This window comes from Micrasema longulum, unplaced genomic scaffold, assembly GCF_059751315.1.
Source record: "Micrasema longulum isolate JH-2025_06_02 unplaced genomic scaffold, ASM5975131v1 h1tg003106l, whole genome shotgun sequence".
In the NCBI taxonomy this organism is placed as follows: domain Eukaryota; kingdom Metazoa; phylum Arthropoda; class Insecta; order Trichoptera; family Brachycentridae; genus Micrasema; species Micrasema longulum.
In genome coordinates, this window is record NW_028280206.1 from 1 (window position 1) to 20062 (window position 20062).

At 35.4% G+C, this 20062-nt stretch overlaps 1 protein-coding gene across 1 annotated transcript; it reads left to right on the forward strand.

Annotated features, from left to right (window-relative positions):
* Positions 1 to 6: 6 nt before the first annotated feature.
* On the forward strand, positions 7 to 19996 carry Zn72D (Zinc-finger protein 72D; the record flags this gene model as incomplete). The annotated part of the gene is made up of 18 exons (XM_088241852.1): positions 7 to 202; positions 2356 to 2555; positions 2659 to 2827; positions 5763 to 5865; positions 6700 to 6835; positions 7809 to 8067; positions 8961 to 9271; positions 11235 to 11348; positions 12177 to 12488; positions 13290 to 13414; positions 13995 to 14193; positions 14821 to 14941; positions 15843 to 15949; positions 16171 to 16266; positions 16833 to 16985; positions 18244 to 18339; positions 18426 to 18498; positions 19393 to 19996. Coding segments are annotated over 18 exons (2838 nt in total), but the record flags the coding sequence as incomplete, so codon positions are not given.
* Between the last annotated feature and the right edge of the window lie 66 nt (positions 19997 to 20062).

Genomic DNA, 20062 nt, shown 5'->3' on the forward strand with positions numbered 1-20062 from the left:
CTGAGTCTATTATTTGTGTATTTATTAACTATAAGTTTATGTTGTTGCAGAACGGCCACCGCTGGGGCCGCCTATGCTGGTGGTCAAACTGGGTACGCCGTAGCTCCCGCGGCAACGGCTGCCAGTTACGGCACCCAAAGAGCAGCTGCCGCAGGGTACGATACAGCATACCAAGCGGCCGCTACTCAGGGAACCTACGCAGGTAAATTTTCATCCACCAAAACGAGTGTTGATCTACAAAATACAATAACTAGATACACCCATTTTCCCAAGGTTCAATGACACCTCTCTAAGAGCACAAAGCTTACCTCAATTTCCCGACACTGGCAAAAGCATCAAATTCACTGTACAGTTTTCTCATTTATTAATTTGTTTTATTAAGTATTTCACAGTTACAAACATAATATAACTAACAATATTTTGTGTATGTCCAAACGTTTGTAGACAATGCTCGATTCTACTCCCCAGGAAGTTATTAAGATTGATGACAAGTCATAAGCCCTGTAAATACCTAGGCTGTCCACATTCCCCTCTCTGTTACAATAAATTTAAATGATTCAATTACTTCCTAATATAAGTCTCGCTGGGAAATCCTATCCCAGAGGATACATTTTAAAGAAGAAAAATTGACAATCATATAAACTAAGATCAAAGCAAAGCAAAGTGGCGACATTATCGAGTCTTTTTTTTTAAATCAAAAATTTTATTCCAAAAACGGAAAAAATTTTAATGTATGAAGCCTATGTAAAAACCAAAATATGTTATACGCAACTACTATGGGGGGGAGCAGGATATCAAAATGACATAAACAGACTACAAAGACAACAAAATAAAATATGAAAGTTAGTATATGACCTTCCCTATCTAACTGCAACCAGAGAACTTTTTAAACAAACTAAGCAATTAAATATAACTGAACTCTTTCAACTAGAACCATTAAAATTTATCCATAAATTAGCCACTAATGTAATTGTAGACGAAGAACTAAAACTTGTAAAAAATTGTAGTCAACATGGACATAATACGAGTATCAGACAAATACCATATACAACTTTCTAAAAAAAGACAAGGACAATCGAGACTAATGAACCAGGGACTGAAATTATACAATAAACTACCAGACAAAACTAAACAAAAGACTCAGACAAACTTTTCAAAAGATGTAAAAAATATTATTTCGAACAACAGAGTATAAATAAAAAATGTATATATTATTTTATGTAAAATGAATGTAATAATCTGTAAGGGTTTATAAATAAATTTTCACATAAAAAAAAAGATAAATAAATTAATTTTAAGCAAGTAATTTTTATAATATGGCTAATTTTTAGTCTGCTTTGGGGTCTAGTGGTTAGTGTGTTGTCTACCGTGCACGAGATCCCGGGTTCGATTCCCAGCTAGGTTGATATGTGGTTTTATTTTTTATGTATAGTAATATCAGCGCTATGATTTTTTTAAGCTTTGTAATTTTGAAATTACTCTGTGGTGTCACAAGTTCTCTATGTTGAGTTCTTTTTATTATTTTTTCCATACATTTTTGAGGAACTTATGCTCCAATTTTTCCCGCATGTTAGAAAACATTTTTATACCCAATTTCCCGTAGCACTGAACTTCCTCATCATTTTACTTGAAATAAGGATAGAATAAAACTCCCACATTTAAAAAATACAAAATATCAAAATTGTCAAATTTACAAGTAGAATCAATAAGTAGAATGAAATGAGAGAATGAAAAGAATATGAATGAATTTCAGAAAAAGTGTCATGTTTATTGTAGTAATTTAGAAGATAGTATAAATATTAGATTTTGTACTAGAATGTAATATAAATAAACTCGAGAAATAAATAGTAGATGGGTAGGTGAGGGCAAGTGTATACCTAAAGTACTCTAACTGCATTGTTGACGATCTGAGATTTTTAATTTTTTTCTTGTTATAATTGATCCTTAAATTATTTATTGTTTCAGCATTTTACTTTGTGGAAAAACATTTTGAATTTATTTAAAATAAAACACTTTGTAAATTTACCACACGAGAGTGTGTTGTTATGCATCTCTTGTGTGGTAAATTTACAAAGTGTTTTATTTTAAATAAATGATCCTTACACATAAAAAAAAACAATAAATATATTTAGAAAGACAGATAATTTAAGAATGTATAAAATTCTGATTCAAAGGTCAGTCAATAAAAAAATATATGAAGAAAAACCTTTTTAGGCTCTATGCAATAGATTTGCAGATTTGAACACTTTACGTAGTGCACATCGACATGATGCAACAATAAAAAACTAGCAGAAGGAAGATTATGGATGGGAATAAAGAGGTAAGCCATGATTTTAATGATTTCCTTGCTTCCAGGTGCCCAGGCGGGCACTTACCAAGTGGCCTACGGACGCAGTGCGGCAGCTCAGCAGTACGACGCCAGCAAGAGTGCCTACTACCAGCAGGCCGTGGCGGCTGCCGCAGCCACTGCCTACCCAGCCCAACAGGCCGCTCCGCAGTACGAGCCTGTGCCAGCCCCTAAGCCCGCTTACACCACTAACGCCTCCTACGCTCAGGTGACTAAATACGCCGCTCCTAAACGAGTTAAAAGTTGAAATTCTTAGTATAAAAATAAATTGTTTTATACCATTTATTGAAATGTTTATTATTACAACTCAGAGTAACGCCGCACGCACCGCGCAGCCCGCCAAAGGCACCCAGTACGGCAGTACGTACGGCGCAGGAGGCAGTACTGTAGCGGCCGTGAGCTACCCGGCCACCCAGTCGTATCCTGCAGCTCCTCCAGCGCCTGCTGCCCAGCATACTACCACCACTGCTGCTGCTAAACGTAATACTCAATATTCTATTTCTTTTTTTTTGTTTTTCATTTACAGTGGAACCCATTTTTTATGTTTTTAAAGAGTACAGCAGAAAAGTGTAATGCTGAGGAAAATCTGTAAAGTGAGGAAAGGAAAAATATATGAAAAAAATGGACTAACATTAAAATAAAATTAATGTACAAAGACTATAGCGTAAATAAATATACTACCAGAAAAATTGTAAAATCGTCGTAATTGGGGATTATGAATAATTTTTTTTACCTATTTTCAATGATTTCATTAAATTTATGTAGGTACTTAAATTTAAAAACGCATAATGATAATTTGAATTTGAAGAAAATACATAAAATAACTTTTCCCCTAAATGTTAGGAAATTTTATTTATATTTTGAGTATCACTTTTTTTTCACTATGGCACTACAGAATTTCACTTGACATATTTATTGTGGCAAAACTTTTTCACATAAATGTTCAAACCATTTTCTTTTCACATTATGTTTATAACTTCAAATAATATTTCTATTGCCACATTTTTAAACTTTCTGCATCGTAATTTATTGATGTAAAGACTTCCTTCTTCCTAAACATGCGTCAACTGAATGTCACTGTTTAGTAAAATGTCAAAATTAGACACTCAAACAATGGTCAATTACACTGCACCTACTCTGAATTTAGTTTGAGACAATACTTTACACATTTTTTTATTTACCTTGATTTTATTCTCCATTCATGCGGCGGCGACGTGCGGCTCGTCTTTGACAAATCAAATGAGTTTTGAAAAGCCGGCGAATCGCCGGCCATGGTCAATTTGTCACTGACTCACAAAGCCGGCGATTCGCCGGTTTGTCTTTGAAGTGATTTGTTTTACATTAAAACTGAATGACAATAACTATTCATAAAAATGACATATATAAGTATATTTCAGTTACTGATTTCATAATAAAATCAATTATCACAATTTATTTCACATTATTTATTACAAAATATTCATTTAGTCTTAATGTTATTGTAATAAAAAAATGTTTCAAAATTAAATAGTGTGTTGTATGAACAAATTATGTCATCTTTATTAGTGATGCAATGGGTTAATAAAATCCGTTGAGTAATTTCACAATGAACAATTTATTTATAAAAGATTTTATGCTAAATTCATTTATGAAAAATAATGGAACACATTTTTTTTTCATTGTTTTAAAAGCAGCAAATAAAATTATACTTATGCATTTAATTACAGTTACATAATTTTAAATACATAATATTTTGCATGTATGCCCATAGTGGCACAAAACTCGATGTTGAATAATTCTGTGCTGACACGGAAAAGGGGCATAAGTCTGTGTGGTGTAATTTTACAATATGGCTGTTTTACTTTTTGACAGCTAGGGTCTCAGTGGTGTTTTATTAAATACAAAAGATATTACTTAAAATTTTCATTTTTAATGCTTGAATATATTTAAATGATTTTCTATGAGATGCCATTTTTATTTTTTTTTTAAATTGCATATTTATATTTATTTACGACTCATACCCTTTTTCCTTGTTATTTGTTACTCCATACTACAATCGATTTAGCACTAAGTGAACAAAGGCCTAATTTCATGGATACATTTTAGCTTTGCTTTTGCTCAAATTGGAATTATATTTCCACTAAACACGATTTTTTTCTACATTCCTACTTTTCTTTTCTTTCTTAAGCTCACCTTCAACTATGTTGGAGGCTCAAACAATATTGGTACTTTCTCCCGAGGGTTTTGCCCTTTGCTGTATTACTGATATTACTACTACTTCTACCATCATGCCATTTTCCGCAAGGGTAGGCAGAGAGAATAGACCGCCACACGCATCTATCCTGGCATACATTTCTAGCTTCTTCCACATTCATACATCTTTTGATACACGCCCTTCGGTTCCGCCTGCTTTTGACATGACTAGACTTAAGATTTTGGTTTATCTGATCATGCCACGTCTTTCTTGGTCGTCTTCGTCCAACGTTACCGTTTATTCCGCCATGTATACCTGCTTTACCATTCTTTCCTCATCCATTCGTTGTACATGACAAAACCATCTCGGAGATCCTTTCTTAATGTAATCAATTATACCTCACTCAAATTTACACTCTCCTAATTTCATCAATCGTCTAAGAGATCACATTTCAACCGCATTCACTCGGCTTTCATCCTTCCTCTGCTCTTACTGGTATACTTAAAGATATTATGTATCATTACTTAATCTCAATGAACATTAACTTTTTTTTCTCATCACGTTATTTTGGCGATATTTTTTTTGGCTCTTGACAGCTTCGACACGACACATAGATGTTTTCTTGTTATAACAGGAAATACGCTGCAACGATCACACTACGCAGGCGGACAATTCTGGTTTGACGGTGACATTCGATATTGGAAGGACACCGATCGACCAAAGAAAAAAAAAGTGCCATAGATTAGTATTATTGCGTTGCACTGCGAGCGCAAGTCAACTTGTGCCCATATTCCATGTTACAAATTTTATACATTTTTTTGTAAGAAGGCACGACTCGAGTCAGGTCTATTCTTTTGATACTATTTTACAAATATCGACTTAGGCCCAAATATAAAATCGCTTTTTTATCCTTATGAGGATTTTTTTTACTTTTCTTTATTTTACTTGCGCATCTGTAAATGGAGTATCAAATTATATTAATAAATCTATTTGGCAAAAAACCTGACTTGTGCCCTTTTTCCGTGTCAGCACAAAATTGGAGTTAGCATTTTGCACGAATATGTTTTCCATATGTAGTGTCATATTACTTGTATTTAGAAATATCGCAACTATTGTTTAACTTGAAGTGTTTTTTTTGTAACGTGACTCGCTCTCTAACAGTATTAAGCTTAAATTGCATAGAAAGCATATGTCTGTTTTTTGTTTCATCATATTTCACTATGCATTGGTGTTTTATTTTAGAAACAACGGCAGCCAGCAGCACTACATACTCGGGATACGACGCTGCACTCTACAGCGCTGCCACAATGTACGTAGCTCAGCAGAATAAAGGTGCTGCAGGGGGGTATGTTCATGCTTGCATATCTGCAATTCACTCGCTAACTTGATATTGTCTAGATCAGTGGTTCCTGCGGACCCCCGGGGGTCCTTGTGGCCGCTGAAGGGGTATGTGTCAAATTGTCAATAATTTGGGGGGTCCGTGAAAAATTTGATATAGAAAAATTTTACGAAGAAGTAAGCAGACTTGAAATTAGTGCTCGTGGAGACTTAAGAATGTTACTCACAAACATAGAGCCGAACATAAATAACATCGTCCGATCAAGTTAGGTCTTAAAACAAAAGTTACAATTTTGAATAATTACCCTGTTTAACATCAATATATTTTATTTTTGCATCTCCTTTTACCATTCAAGGTACAAAAATTAAATTTATTATTTTTCTATTGTGCAAACATGTATGTGAGTTATGTGGGGTTTATGGTCAGATTTTTTCTTTTAAAAGGGGTCCATGCGTGTAATAAGTTTGGGAACCATTGATCTAGATTAACATTATTTGGACTAAAACCACCAATTTATTCCAGATATATGTTTTATATCATAATTTGTGAACTTGTATTGTGAAGCAATGAAGACAATATTGTCAGAGTAGTTGAAATAATGTACTTTTGTTTGTGCATGTGTTTTATTGCCGTTTGAAACAATTTGCATTTAGAAACAATTTCCAAAACATAAAAACTATCGCATTCTACGCTCTGCCTCTGATGCGATGATTAATCATCTTATTTTGAAATTCTATTTTAAAATGTAGTATAACTAATCAAGTTGAATTATAGTTGTAGAAATGGGCAGAAAAATGTTGTAAGGGAATATATAAATAATAACGAATTGTGTATTAACAGTGGCGGAGGTGGAGGTTGGCAAGGATACAAGAAGGGCAGTGGAGTGGGGGGAGCTCGTATGCGCCCCAAACAGCCCCCCAAACCCCAGCAGCTGCACTACTGCGATGTGTGTCGAATATCGTGCGCCGGTCCGCAGGTAACGTCAGATCATTCACAATTTATATGATTTAAACAAAAACCGCTTAACGGTGGAACAATAGAAACATTTACATCTCGAGGACAAATTCTTAACGTTTTTTCCGCATATGGCATTTATCAATTCCATTTCATGAAATGCTTATATGCTGTTAACATTTCGTGACCATAGAACAACAAGGTATAATTTGACTTTTTCATGGAACTGAGTATTGCGGTTTGAAGTTTTGATTTGTGATTTGTGATTATTCAGTTATTTATGTGTTTTCAAAGATTTTTTAATAAAAGATGCAACAATTTTAGTGGAAATGATGTTAAAACAATTTGCATGGATAAGGTCATAGCTGCCCCAAAAAAGCAAATAAGACCTTGTTGTTCTTTAGAACAAATATTTATGGATTTAAATAGAACTTTGTTTTCTAGTTGTTTCCTAAAGGACAAGGAATTTTGACACGTTTTTAATACAGTTTTAATGATCATTTTGATAGAGAAAAAATATGCAAAAATGTCGGATAATGCCTTGTTCTATGGTCACGATTTGTAGAGGTTCCATAAACACTTTTATCTGTAATTGTAATTTAATTCAATTGTTCAATAATTTTACTAAATGATTTATTTTTAGTAAAATTACCAGAATAAATTTTATTTGCTGACACTACTATTTCTTTGTCAAGCATTCACATATTCAATTTATATTAGTAATTTTACATGAAATAAATATCTAGTTGAATTATTTTACATGGAGTATTCTATAGAAAGTGCTTCAAATATTAATTTTTATTTTATTTTAAAAGATACTGCATGAAACAAGTAAAATATAGTTACTTGTACTTCCATTGCTAGAACTTATATAGTATTGAAAATAAGATCACAGGGATTATCACAAGCGCTTACCTCATTGTGTTGAGCCAAGCTCTTGTTTTACTCATACACACGGCAGTTATGAGATAACAATTAATATTATTACCTTCTAGACATACCGCGAGCACTTAGAGGGGCAGAAGCACAAGAAGAAGGAGGCGAGCATGAAGGTGTCTGCGGCTGCGGCGGCAGCCAGCAACGGAGGACGCGGGAGCAGCAACTCGCTGCGCTGCGAGCTGTGCGACGTCACATGCACAGGCAATGACGCCTATGCAGCCCACGTGCGCGGTATCAAGCACCAGAAGGTTGTCAAGCTGCACACACGCCTCGGCAAACCCATTCCCTCGCAGGAGCCCAAGGTCGTCGGAGGAGGTAACACGTCAACAGACTTCTTTATTCAATGGGGAAGTTCAGTGCTACTGGAAATTATAAATAAGAGTGTTTTATAAAATGAACTGCTTTGCAACTTTGTAGGTTTATGCGGCCAAGTGTTTGCCAGTAAATAAAAGTTTTTATTGTGGTCACCAACAATAATTGTTCGTTTCCAGGATTGCCATTTATTTTTGACGTTTAGTGAGTACAAAGTAAAATTGTACGAGGTTCAACTCTTAAATGTCAGAAACAGTTGCCGATCAGAATTCGAGCTTCAGCGGAATTTTAAAGTCGGCGATGATAATACGTGACATTTTTTTTTGTTGCTTAGTTTAAAAGTCTATGAACAAATAATAAATGAAAAAAACACCACTGAACATCCTCATTAAATAAGATATTAATTTTGTAATAACATGAATAGCTGCGTTAGTTTTCACAGTCACTGTTATCACCTTCAGGGTTAACTCTGGATGGCTCCTGCAATGGTAGTTAAAACGTAAGAACGAATTCAACAACGATGCATATTAACATGCATAGTGACTGTATGTCGGCGGAAATTCACTATTTTTCTGTCCAGTTTCAACATTATAAATATTTAAAGCCTCGCAAAGATTGACCAATAGGCTGGCAATTTAGTTCTATATCATAGTTTTTAATATTGGATTTCTAGTTTATTAGAAAATATATAGTGTTCTGTGTGTTATATATATTGAATATGCTAAATAATACACTGGAGTACAGATACTCAGTTTATTATAAATATACTTAAACGGGGCTCTAAACGTTAGGTCTGTTAAGTAGGATAGACAAGTCTAGAATGAGCTTGCCGGGATATGTTGTTGTTGCTAACATGCCCACACTCCTAACACATACAATATAACACATTTCTCCAGATAAAGCGACGGTGACCGGTACAGCCAAGATCAACTTTGTTTCGTCTGGCGGGCTGAGCACTGTGGGGGGAACCCCCGGCAGCGCGGAGGGGGCAGAGGCCGAGGGTGCGGCGGGAGAAGGGGGCGAGGAGGGGGCGGATGTGGAGCCGGAGGTGCAGCCCGTGGGACAGGACTATATCGAGGAGATCAAGGGAGACGACGGGAAAGTGCTGAGCTTCAACTGCAAGTTGTGCGACTGCCGCTTCAATGATCCCAACGCCAAGGAGATGCACATGAAAGGAAGGCGCCATCGTCTTCAGTACAAGAAAAAGGTCAACCCTTTTTATATTTATTCATTTGTGTTACAATGAGGAACTTAAGCCCTACGGGAAATTGGATTCAAAAAATGTATTTTTGAAATTAGAAGTTAAAGCATTAAATTGTACTGCAAAAATTCTTGAAAATGTCAAAAAAAAAATATATAAAAATTAACTACTTTGAATGACGTCACTAGTTAATATGAATCAACCAATGATACCGTCAACGGATCAATCGGCAGAACTGACCAAGAATAAGTGGAAGAGAACATCTGACGTCACATGCTGAGTAATTTCAGAAATACAAAACTTATAGCGCTGATAATACGGTATTTAAAAAAATAATCACTGAACTTTCTCATCGAGCCCATCGTGGTGAAGTGAACCAACTGACGAAATCGTCAAACTTTTGTATTTTTTATTACAAAAGATTTCTAATTTTTGGTATTGAACTGTTTTGTTATTTTTAATTGGCATGGACGTTTTGTGCATAAAGAATTAGGAAAAAAAGGTTTTTGGATTATAGGTATTACAGAAATGTCAGTTTGATCACTTCACCTGCAATGCGCTTAATAATTGTCAGCAGTTTAAGTCCCATTATCTAACAGACTGTGAAGCAGAAAGCATGACAATTAGATGCAAAACTCTAAAAAACAAATTCTGAAATAATCAAACTACAAGGTTTAAGAAGTATATGACTGGATTAAATTATTGAAGTACATTATGAATTCTATATATTCAAATAGATAAACTATCCAACTTCATTATTTTATGATTTGAAAACACTAATTTATTTCATTGAATCGGTCCCATGTAGAAAGGTATATAGAACCATACAAACTTTAAAAATGTGTTATTTGAAGGTAAAATGGTGCATATAGAAACGAGGTACCATTGACAATTGTCACTTTTGTGAAATAAGCATTGTTTCATTTAAAAAAACTATATCACATATACGTTTCTACGTGGACACAATTCAATTTATTAACACATCTGCGTGTTTATCCTCGAAACAGATTTATCTCACTGTTGATTTGGGCTAGCGATATGTACGGTCTATTATATACAGAAGCCATATTTAGCAAGTGGACTACCCTTCATTATTTTATTAATGGGTGAAATCTGACTCGCATTTGTATGGTTTCCTGTCGCGTTGATTAATACATAAGTTCTCCCTCTGGTACATACATACAAATTGGTATCTTTCGGTGTATTTTCGATTCTTGTTGTATTTTAGTATTTAATTTATTCGACAATATTTAGAGTATCTTCAAATCTTTATTTGAAACTCAGCTACACCGGAAAAGGTTGCTGCTGTTTTTTTTATTTATTTATTCACAATCGAGAGATATTAGAATTGGAGAACTATGGATGTTTGAATATAGGCAGAATGGTGAATGTTACACGGTATGTACCCAATCACGAGACATGATTAGATATAATATGCAACTTTTTAAATTGAATCACAAACATTAGGTAGAATGGTAAATGCTTATGTGTAAAATTTTCGCTTAACCCTTTATAGGACACCTAGAATGAAGTGACACATACACTAGCACCTGAATTGAGGTCTATATTTTCTAAAATTTTGTATTAATAATAAGTCTTATCTAATATGTTTGTTATCTTTGATAATAATTCATTATTAATTAATCATATTGTTATTCTAGTAAGTAAATTTCAGTTAATTTGTAAATTTACCATAAATATATATATTTAATTGGGTTTAGAAGACATAAATCAGAACAAAAAATGTATCCTGTAAATGTAAAGGGTTGATGCTTCCATTTAACCCAGTCTCATGATTAACAGTAAAAGGTTTGAGGAATTTGTTGAGCCTGACATGCATTTGTCAAGAGTTCCATTTTTCGCATGATTTGAATTTGTATGATGGCTCTCGTTTTTGGCTTATCTATCCTTGTCGATGATCCGATCCCTTAACATTTAATATGTCAATATCTTTTGTTTTTTTCTTTAGGTTCAGCCAGATCTGGTTGTCGATGTTAAGCCTTCTCTCCGTCAAAGGAAAATGCCCGGACAGAAAATGCAAAGGATGCTGGATGAGTTGTGGGCCCGTAGGCGTATGCACAAGGTATCATTAAATTGAAGTGCTTTCGCACTTATAAATAACGCATGCAAGAGTTGCTATTTAAACCTGCCTTGTGCAGATTTTCTAAAACCCAATAATCGAAGCCCTTGAAATCAAAAAATTACAGTCAAAATCATTTTTATTGGACCAAAATAACTTTAGCTGACGCGCTACCGACGAGTTAGCAGGTTTCACACTTTCACTAGGTCGTCCCTTCCGCTGGTTGTAAAGCAGCGGAAACCGAAGAACGAAGCACACACTGGTTTCACTGGCAGCGAAAAGCCGAATTGACTCATAGTCCTGAAAAGTACTTTTAATTCCAGAAGAAAGCGCCGCGGTCGGAATCCGTAAGGTGAGAAGTCCAGTAGTCCAATCCAAGGGCGGGCGAAGGTCTTGTAGAGAAGTCGGTATCGGCGGAAGGTAGAGCGGGAGATGATTCAAACACGAGCAGTAAAATGAGACTGATTTATTTACTGGCGCTGTGGCCTTTTATACACTAAAAATATGCACGGCCTACACTGGCTGGCCAATAGCGGCCGGGAGTTAGCCAACCGATCCTGTCACGAGAGAAATAGTGCGCTGTCGCTACGTATAAGGACTACCTCCCCCCGCCACCCGACCGCATTAGGGTGCAGACCGTGCGGTGACAGAACAGGAAAATATTATTGAAATGACCTATGTTGTAGTCCAATTAAGGCAATGTTATGATTTGAATGCATAACTTTCCAGTGGTTAACTCAAAAATGCTGATATTTAAGATACCTAGCTTTAACTAGGTATTCTTTAGCATTGAGCCCACCATATGATACATAAACTTGTCTTGTGTTGCAGTGTGAACTGGAGGAGGAGGAGCGTATGTTCTGGGAGGAGCGGCGCCGCTACAACTCCGAGTGCGACTACATGGAGTGGTGGAGGCGCGCCGGGCCCGGGTCGGCCCCGCGTCCCCCGCCCCCGCTGCTGCCCCCCTATGGCCCCCGGCGCCCCGACTCAGCCGAGGATCGCCACATGGTGGCTCGCCACGGCGAGATCTACCCGGCAGAGAGCGAGCTGCAGCTCATCCAGCGCGTGGTCTCTCACACGGAGCGTGCCCTCAAGTCGCTGTCGGACAATCTCACGGAGCAAGCGCTCAGCAAGCAGCCCAAGGTAACACAAATACCACACTCGATAAGCAATATGGGCATATTAGCTATTAGCTGCTGTCCTTGTAAATAGATGCAATAATGCGACCATATTCTACTGTTAGTTTTAACCCTTTGAACTCTATTTAACACCCACTATTTAAGCTAGTTCTGAATTGAATTCTTGCAATAGGATAGAAAAGTATATCAGTTTACAAAAAAAATTATATTTGCCTATGGATTTATTTTTTAAAAATCCTTTTATTAGTAATTTTACAACTTTTTCTCAGTGGTATTTTTTAAAACGATTGTGTGCAGACCAGGTTTCCGTGAACATGTTTCGCAAAACCACACTGTTTCTATTCTCTCTCTTGGATAAAAAGCGTGACTTTCCATTTTATTTAGTCGTCAAAAAGATAGCGTGAACCATTTTTTTGTTTTTGCGTAACTTTTTTTTCTTCTTAAATAGGTGGTATTAATAGTATTAGTATTATTTTGTGGAGATAAAAAAACCTGCGTTTTTTACATGACAATTTGCTTGGGCGGTTAACTCCCGCTACAGGAGCTGTTACGTATTTTTATTTTAGGTGGGTAGGTCCCGCTAAAGGAGTTCAAAGGGTTAATCCATTACAAATTGCAAGTTAAATATTTCTCAGGTTTTTTTATTTTATTGAATTTTAATATACAAACTTTTCATCTGGCATGTAAAATTTTAACAAAAATTCGTCAGTACCATTATAAATTATGTGTTTTATTTTTGGTCAATTCAGATGTGTTATTAATGAATATAAAAATATATTTTGAGTTCTCAAAATTTCATTTCTAGAAGGCTGTAGCGGCTAAACCCGAACCAGCTAAACCTGCGGATAAGCCGAATCTCAATGGAGACAAAAAGGAAGAAACAGAGACCAAAGAAAATCCCGCTAAAGAGGACGGCCGCGACAATCAGTTGTATGTACTTATATCTATATTATATCATATAGTCATAAAATTACAACTTCGAAACATGAATATGGCGGCAAAAAAATTTCGTTAAAGCAGAAACACACCAACTGTCTTTAAAATTATAACTAAAAATACTCAGTAATAGCGGCAATGAATGTCCGTAAAACACAATAATTTATCTAATGATTTCTGGGTTTTGTCTATTGATTTAACTTCCCAGCAAGCTGGTTTTAAGGTAGACTCTTGAGCTGTCGGCATTCAGTGTAGATTGCAAATTTCTCCGACATTACTTACGAAAAAAAAAAACTAGAACTGGATATTAAATGTACTTAAAAATACAAAATTCAACAGGACTTCAATAATTATACGTAAATTGTGGGAAAATGCCAATTCCGGGGACGTAATTTCGGGGTTTCACTGTACAGAAGTACTTTTATTGAAATATTTACCTGATTTGTTGTGTATATTGATTATAAAGCGAAGAAGCGAGAAAGCTTTTCAAATAATAACATTAAAAACAAAACTCAAAAGTAACGAGCGACGTCTGACTAGCACTGGGTAATAAGTATGTACTGTTTCATTACAGGTTCTCATTCCTGCAGGAGGGTGAGGGCGGAGGTGGTGTGGTGCGTATCCTGAAGGGGGTAATGCGGGTAGGGCTCCTGGCCAAAGGGCTCCTGCTGAAGGGAGACCGCTCTGTGCGCCTGGTGGTGTTGTGTGCCGACAAGCCCACCATGGTACTGCTCAAGCGCGTGGCTCAGGACCTGCCTCAGCATCTGGTCAAGGTGTGTATCCTAACTGCGCCGGAACTTGCTTTCACTTTTCAGTGTTTCTGGAGGCCTCCCGAAGAGTGACGCCAATCGCTTCGGTCAACAAGTCTGTCCATCTTGTAGGACTTATTCCGCGAGATCGAGTTACCTCTACTAGTCCTTGTACCATTCATTATATTTAGTTGCCTACTGTGCCTAGAAACTGACGGGACACAATTTTTTTCTAACTGGGCCTTGATTACAATGAAAGTTATTTTCCACCGTCTAAAAAGTAATGTTGATTTTTTTTGTACAAAAATGTGTATGTGTGACAGTTTGAAGTGTTTTCGATGTTAACCTGTAATTTAACGAGAAAATGAAATTGTTTTGTACAGAGAATTATATTTAATTTTATAAACCATTTCAATGGTACCTTCAGGTAACTCTTTTGACTTTCCATTATTACACAGTTATTCCCGATATGTTTTGCACATACCAAATAAGTACTTTTTCTCTCTTTAATTCTATATTTGAATTTGTGTGAAGGCAGAAAGAATTTATATGAGCTTGTATTTCAAATTCACTTTTAGTCATATAGGGTGAGGATACATGAACAATATTAGTTTTATTAGAAACTTACATAATGCTGTCGCTGTTCCGCAGGTCGCTGAAGAGCACAAGTACAAGGTCGAGCTGTGCCCGGCCGATGGGGCGGTGAGCATAACAGATGCCAATGTGTCGGTGCTGGTGAGCCTCACATCTCCCGTGATGCGCGAGTCTAATGGTAAGACTCCCCACCTACAGCACTCTGCGATTTTCGATACACCAATTTCATCTTACTTAGTTTTAGGAGATGAGTTTCATTTATTATTAGTCACCTAAGTAATTTTCACTCACCATATGTTACTGTGTTTCAGTACTATGATGCGATCTGATTGAAATTGGTATTCGAAATCGGTTGTCAAGAATTGTGGGGCTGGTGAGAAGGCTACACGAAAAAGAACAAATTATCTGACGAAGCTGTTACAAACTCTGCCCAACGGTGTTCAGTATTGGAACTCTCGCCTATCCTTCATTCTTCCCGTATTGTAACTCATTTCTCTGTGGCACGTCTGGACATCCCCCCCTACAACAGAATTTCTCCCGCCCGCGCGTAACCCGACTGCTGCAGAGAATTTGTCATTGCGAATACGAAAGGAAGATCAGAATTTCCGTCCATGAGACAAGTCGTACGATGCCATCGCAACTTTGAGATACTTTGTTCGTGATTTCATTTAGCCTGTTTGTTAATGCGCCACTGTTTCCAATTATAGTTTTAGGTTATTTAATCATGTCCCAGAGAAGAAAGGATTTTTGATCATCTATATCACGTGCGAGCGAGTACGGTCACTGTCCTCGTACTATCGGGGACACTACAGTACGGTGATATACTACAGTAGTGGGGCAAACATCCACGCCTTGTGTAGCCTCCCAGCATATCGCATCGTAACAACTAGCTAGGATGATATTTCTCATTTCTATTACAGTCGCATCATTAATCATTTTGTTTCAATCACAATTTACTTCCTTTTTTTTTTAATGTAGAGAATTTTTAAAATTTAACTGTTGCAATAAATTAGTTGTTCTACTTAATCCTGATGTTTGCCCCGTTACATATAAATGGTCAAACACCCTTTTACCGTTAGATGTCGGCGGAAGTGCTGATACACCCAAGCGAGATGAGAAGGACGTCCTTCCCAGACAGAAGTGTCTCGACGCTCTGGCTTCCCTAAGGCACGCCAAGTGGTTCCAGGTACAGACAGACATTTAACACCAATCCAAACTATTCACGCAAGTTGTTGCGCCGTGTCTATTGCTCGATCTTCTCCTTGTCCTCTAATGTTAATCACTAAAGTATTTATTCAATCAATCCTCTGTTGGTTTAGTTATCACAAGTTGGAGCAATAACACGGACACGCTTGAGGGAAGGTGTTACTCGAGTACGTCGGCTGTAATGTGTGTTTATGTGTACAGGCTAGGGCTGCCAATCTACAGTCTTGCGTTATGACCATACGCATCATGCGGGATCTGTGTCGCCGCATTCCTACCTGGACTCCGCTCAGCTCATGGGTAATTTATTCTATATCGATGCTTTCATCGTCTGTTTCGCCGTATTTATTATATAATCAGACCTTCCACTTTTCTAGTTAGTACTGCAGTTGACTATTACAACACAACGAATTGAAAGATAAATTTTAGTTCATAACCAGACAGGCACAACAGGCTTCTTGACTTGTCCTGAAGTTTAAGTTTGCGGTTCAGACCTTTTAGCAAATTAATTCTCATTCAAAATGGACTACAACTAAAATATAAGTGCTTGACCAGCACTAGCCTTCATATAAATAGTACGCCTGGTTGAATAACTAGTATTGTGAGAAATGTAGATGGATACCTATGGTGACTTGATTTTGATAGAAATATAATTTATAATGATGATCCTACATTACTAATAAAGATTAATTATGTGTTAGATGCTCCAACCACATTAACTTAATGTCCCATTTATACCTATTGATGACTCGATTTAGATAGAAATATAATTTACAATTATTATCCTACATTACTAATAAAGATCAATTCTGTGTTAGACTCTCCGTGTCGCATTGTTTAACATATAAATGATATACTCAATACAGGCCATGGAGCTCCTGGTGGAGAAAGCAACGAGCAGTGCGGGAGTGCCGCTATCCCCGGGAGAGTGCCTGCGGCGCGCCATGGAGGTGGTGGCGGGAGGAGTGTTGCTAGAATCGGGCCCCGGCTTGCTAGATCCTTGTGAGAAGGACCATATTGTGAGTACACCCTGACTATACTTATCACAATATGAACTAGGCAACTGTCAATAACAATTTACACATTTTAAGAAATATAATATAACAATCAACAGACTTATGAAAGCCCTAAAGTATTGGCATTAATGATGTATAATATATTGATTAAACTTAACTTAAACAATCTTCACAGTCTTAGAATTATACAAACTATTAAAGGAACTAATTAAAAGTACGGCAAGCATGGTTATGGCAAGTGTGTCACCTTTAAACCAGGAGTGATATCACGGCTTGATCCTTGAATGCTTGCCTTTGTTGTAGAAACACATCGACAGTACTGTTTAGTGAGATTTTGTTAATTGTTCCTTGGATCCTTAGCCTAATATTAATAATACTCTATTTGCGACATATACATTTATAAAACTTAGATTTGCGCCTGAACATCGCACAATATGTGTAACCGGCCAGCAGAGGGCGCTGTAAAACTATTATAAAGAAGACCACAAGAGATGTCACTCTTTTTTTTTCACGCATACAGCCTTCGAAATAAATATGTGACGTTTAATCTCTAAAGCTCTTGATTGTAAATTATTCTTGCCATTTGTTAATTCAGCAAAAATGAATATCATATAAGTCATCCTAATTTAATGATCGTGGCCTACATAATTCTAAAAAACTGTTATCGTATATAATCGGGACAACCAAACACCGGTTCATATCCTGACAGTTTTTTTAAAAATTGACTTTTTTTTTTCTTATTTCTATGGTATATCTTTATACATCTTTACAGCTCAGTGCTTTAAAGAATTCTGCAACTTAATTTATTTAATACACGCAATACCCGATTTTATTATAGCACAATGATTATTTTTTATGTCCAGACTTGTTAGAAAATCCATCTTGTCAGGACTCTTCTAAACTAAAATCAATATAATAAAATATATAAAACAACTTTGTTTTACACACATTACAGCTAACGTACCAGTTATTTTGTAAAATATAACTTTTACAATATATAAAATCAATAAATTTGTAAATATTACGACACATCAGTATACAGTAAAAATTTATACATATCAAAAAATATAATGCAGATAAGCTAATTTAATAATATGTGCTACAATTTAGTAATTAATTTTGATAGCAAAAATAATATAATTCAATAAAATAATAATTTAATTAAAAAAAATTCACACTTAATTAAGTTCGAGAAGTCTCTTAGTTTTTTTTTCCTTTTAAAAATACTCCGGTAGCTTATTTAAAGTGATTGTATTTCTAGGATGCTACAGAGGCACTCACACCACAGAAACGCGAAGATCTTACTGCTTCAGCGCAACAGTTCCTGAGGCAGATAGCATTCAAGCAAATTCATAAGGTATATTACCCAAACGTATTTAAAGTTATGTTATTGGAGATACTGTATTTAGCAAATGTAACATTATTTTTCCAATCTCGTTTAAGGTTTTGGATATGGAGCCTTTGCCACGTCCGTGGCTGTCTCGTAAAAGGAGGCGTTCGCAGACTGAAGTGGAAGGTTAGTTACGTGTCCTTGTTATTATAGCTTGTTGAAGGAGGATATTGATATTATTGTATTTTTTCATGTTGCTACCTTATTGGCGTTTACAATATTATACAAAAAAAAATAAGGTGAAATAAGTACCAACTTAAGAAATCATGTACAAAAAAAATTAAACAATTTTAGAACAAAAATAATAATATCAAATAGTAAGCAAAATGGATGTACAGTACTACTTTTTTACCTTCTGTGAATAGTTCTATAGTGTATATAATTTTCTTATGGGTTATGTCAGTTACTTAAATGCAACCGATTCTTCAATCGGTACTTTTAATAGGTAGTTGTGTTTAGTTCATTCAGACATTCTTTGAATATGTTGAACTCAATAACTAATTTGTTCTTAAAATTTGATAGCTTTTCCTACTTACTATTGAAGACATGAGATGATATGTGAAAAAAAAAACAAAAAGCAGAGATATCCGTGGTGAAAGTTTTGAACACCAGTTCAGTCACTGATAAAACAACACCTTTTTCTCTCAAAATTGGTTTTCTGCTACTTTTTGATGGTGTGGTAGGCTTCATGTGAAAGGGCTGTGCATAAAATCCTTAAATTTTGTAAAAAAAAAACTTTTTTTTAAATATGCGACATAGCACCTATGCACTCATGTCTTCAATTGGTTTTGTTGAATTTTAGATGCGCAGTTTTTAATAAATCTAGACAAATAGTTAGCTAATATAAAATTATATTCTAAATGCAATACAGACAACAGAGAGATAAACAAATAATTCAGTCTTATAAATGAACTGAATAATTAATTAATACTGTTAATAAATGAATATGTGTTGCAGCAACAACAGCGATAATTTTGTGTAATTTCTTCAAATTTCAAATATATTTTATTTGTTCTTTAGTTGATGGCAAGATGGTGAAGACTGAAGGCCAAGATATGGATACCACGGAGGGAAACAATACCGGATAAATATTTTTTATATCTAATATTAAAGTGGCAACATGAATAGTTTGTTTTACTAAAACTCATTTTATTTTTTGTTGACATATTTTTATTTTCATTGTGATAATACTCGCCTCCGCGAGTATAGGACTTTACATCTTTATATTTTTCTTTATTTAATCATTTTAAGGTTTAATTGTCTTAGCGAAAAGATTTTGAAGCTTACATAATAATACCACTTTCGTAACCTTAACATTTGTCACTTTTATTTTATAATCTGCGTCGGTAAGTTTCCGACTAGTAGTATTTGGTTTTCTTTTCTTGTAATGGTAATATTACTAGGTGATATAGAGATTTGGAATTGAAAGGATGGGACAGTATGTGATGGTGTGATTGACTTAATAAGTGATTTTTGTAGAAGTTATAATAACTTAAGAGCACCAAAATAAACCTATAAATTTCCAACCATATGTGTTGATTATAAACCTTTAGTAACACATGTGTTATATTAAAAAGATTATTATTTAAATATTAATGGTCAATAAACTTTAGAAAAACTAAAATGTTGTTTTATTTCTTATGTACATATTATGATAAATTATATAAGAAAAAAGGTGTTTTATGCAAGG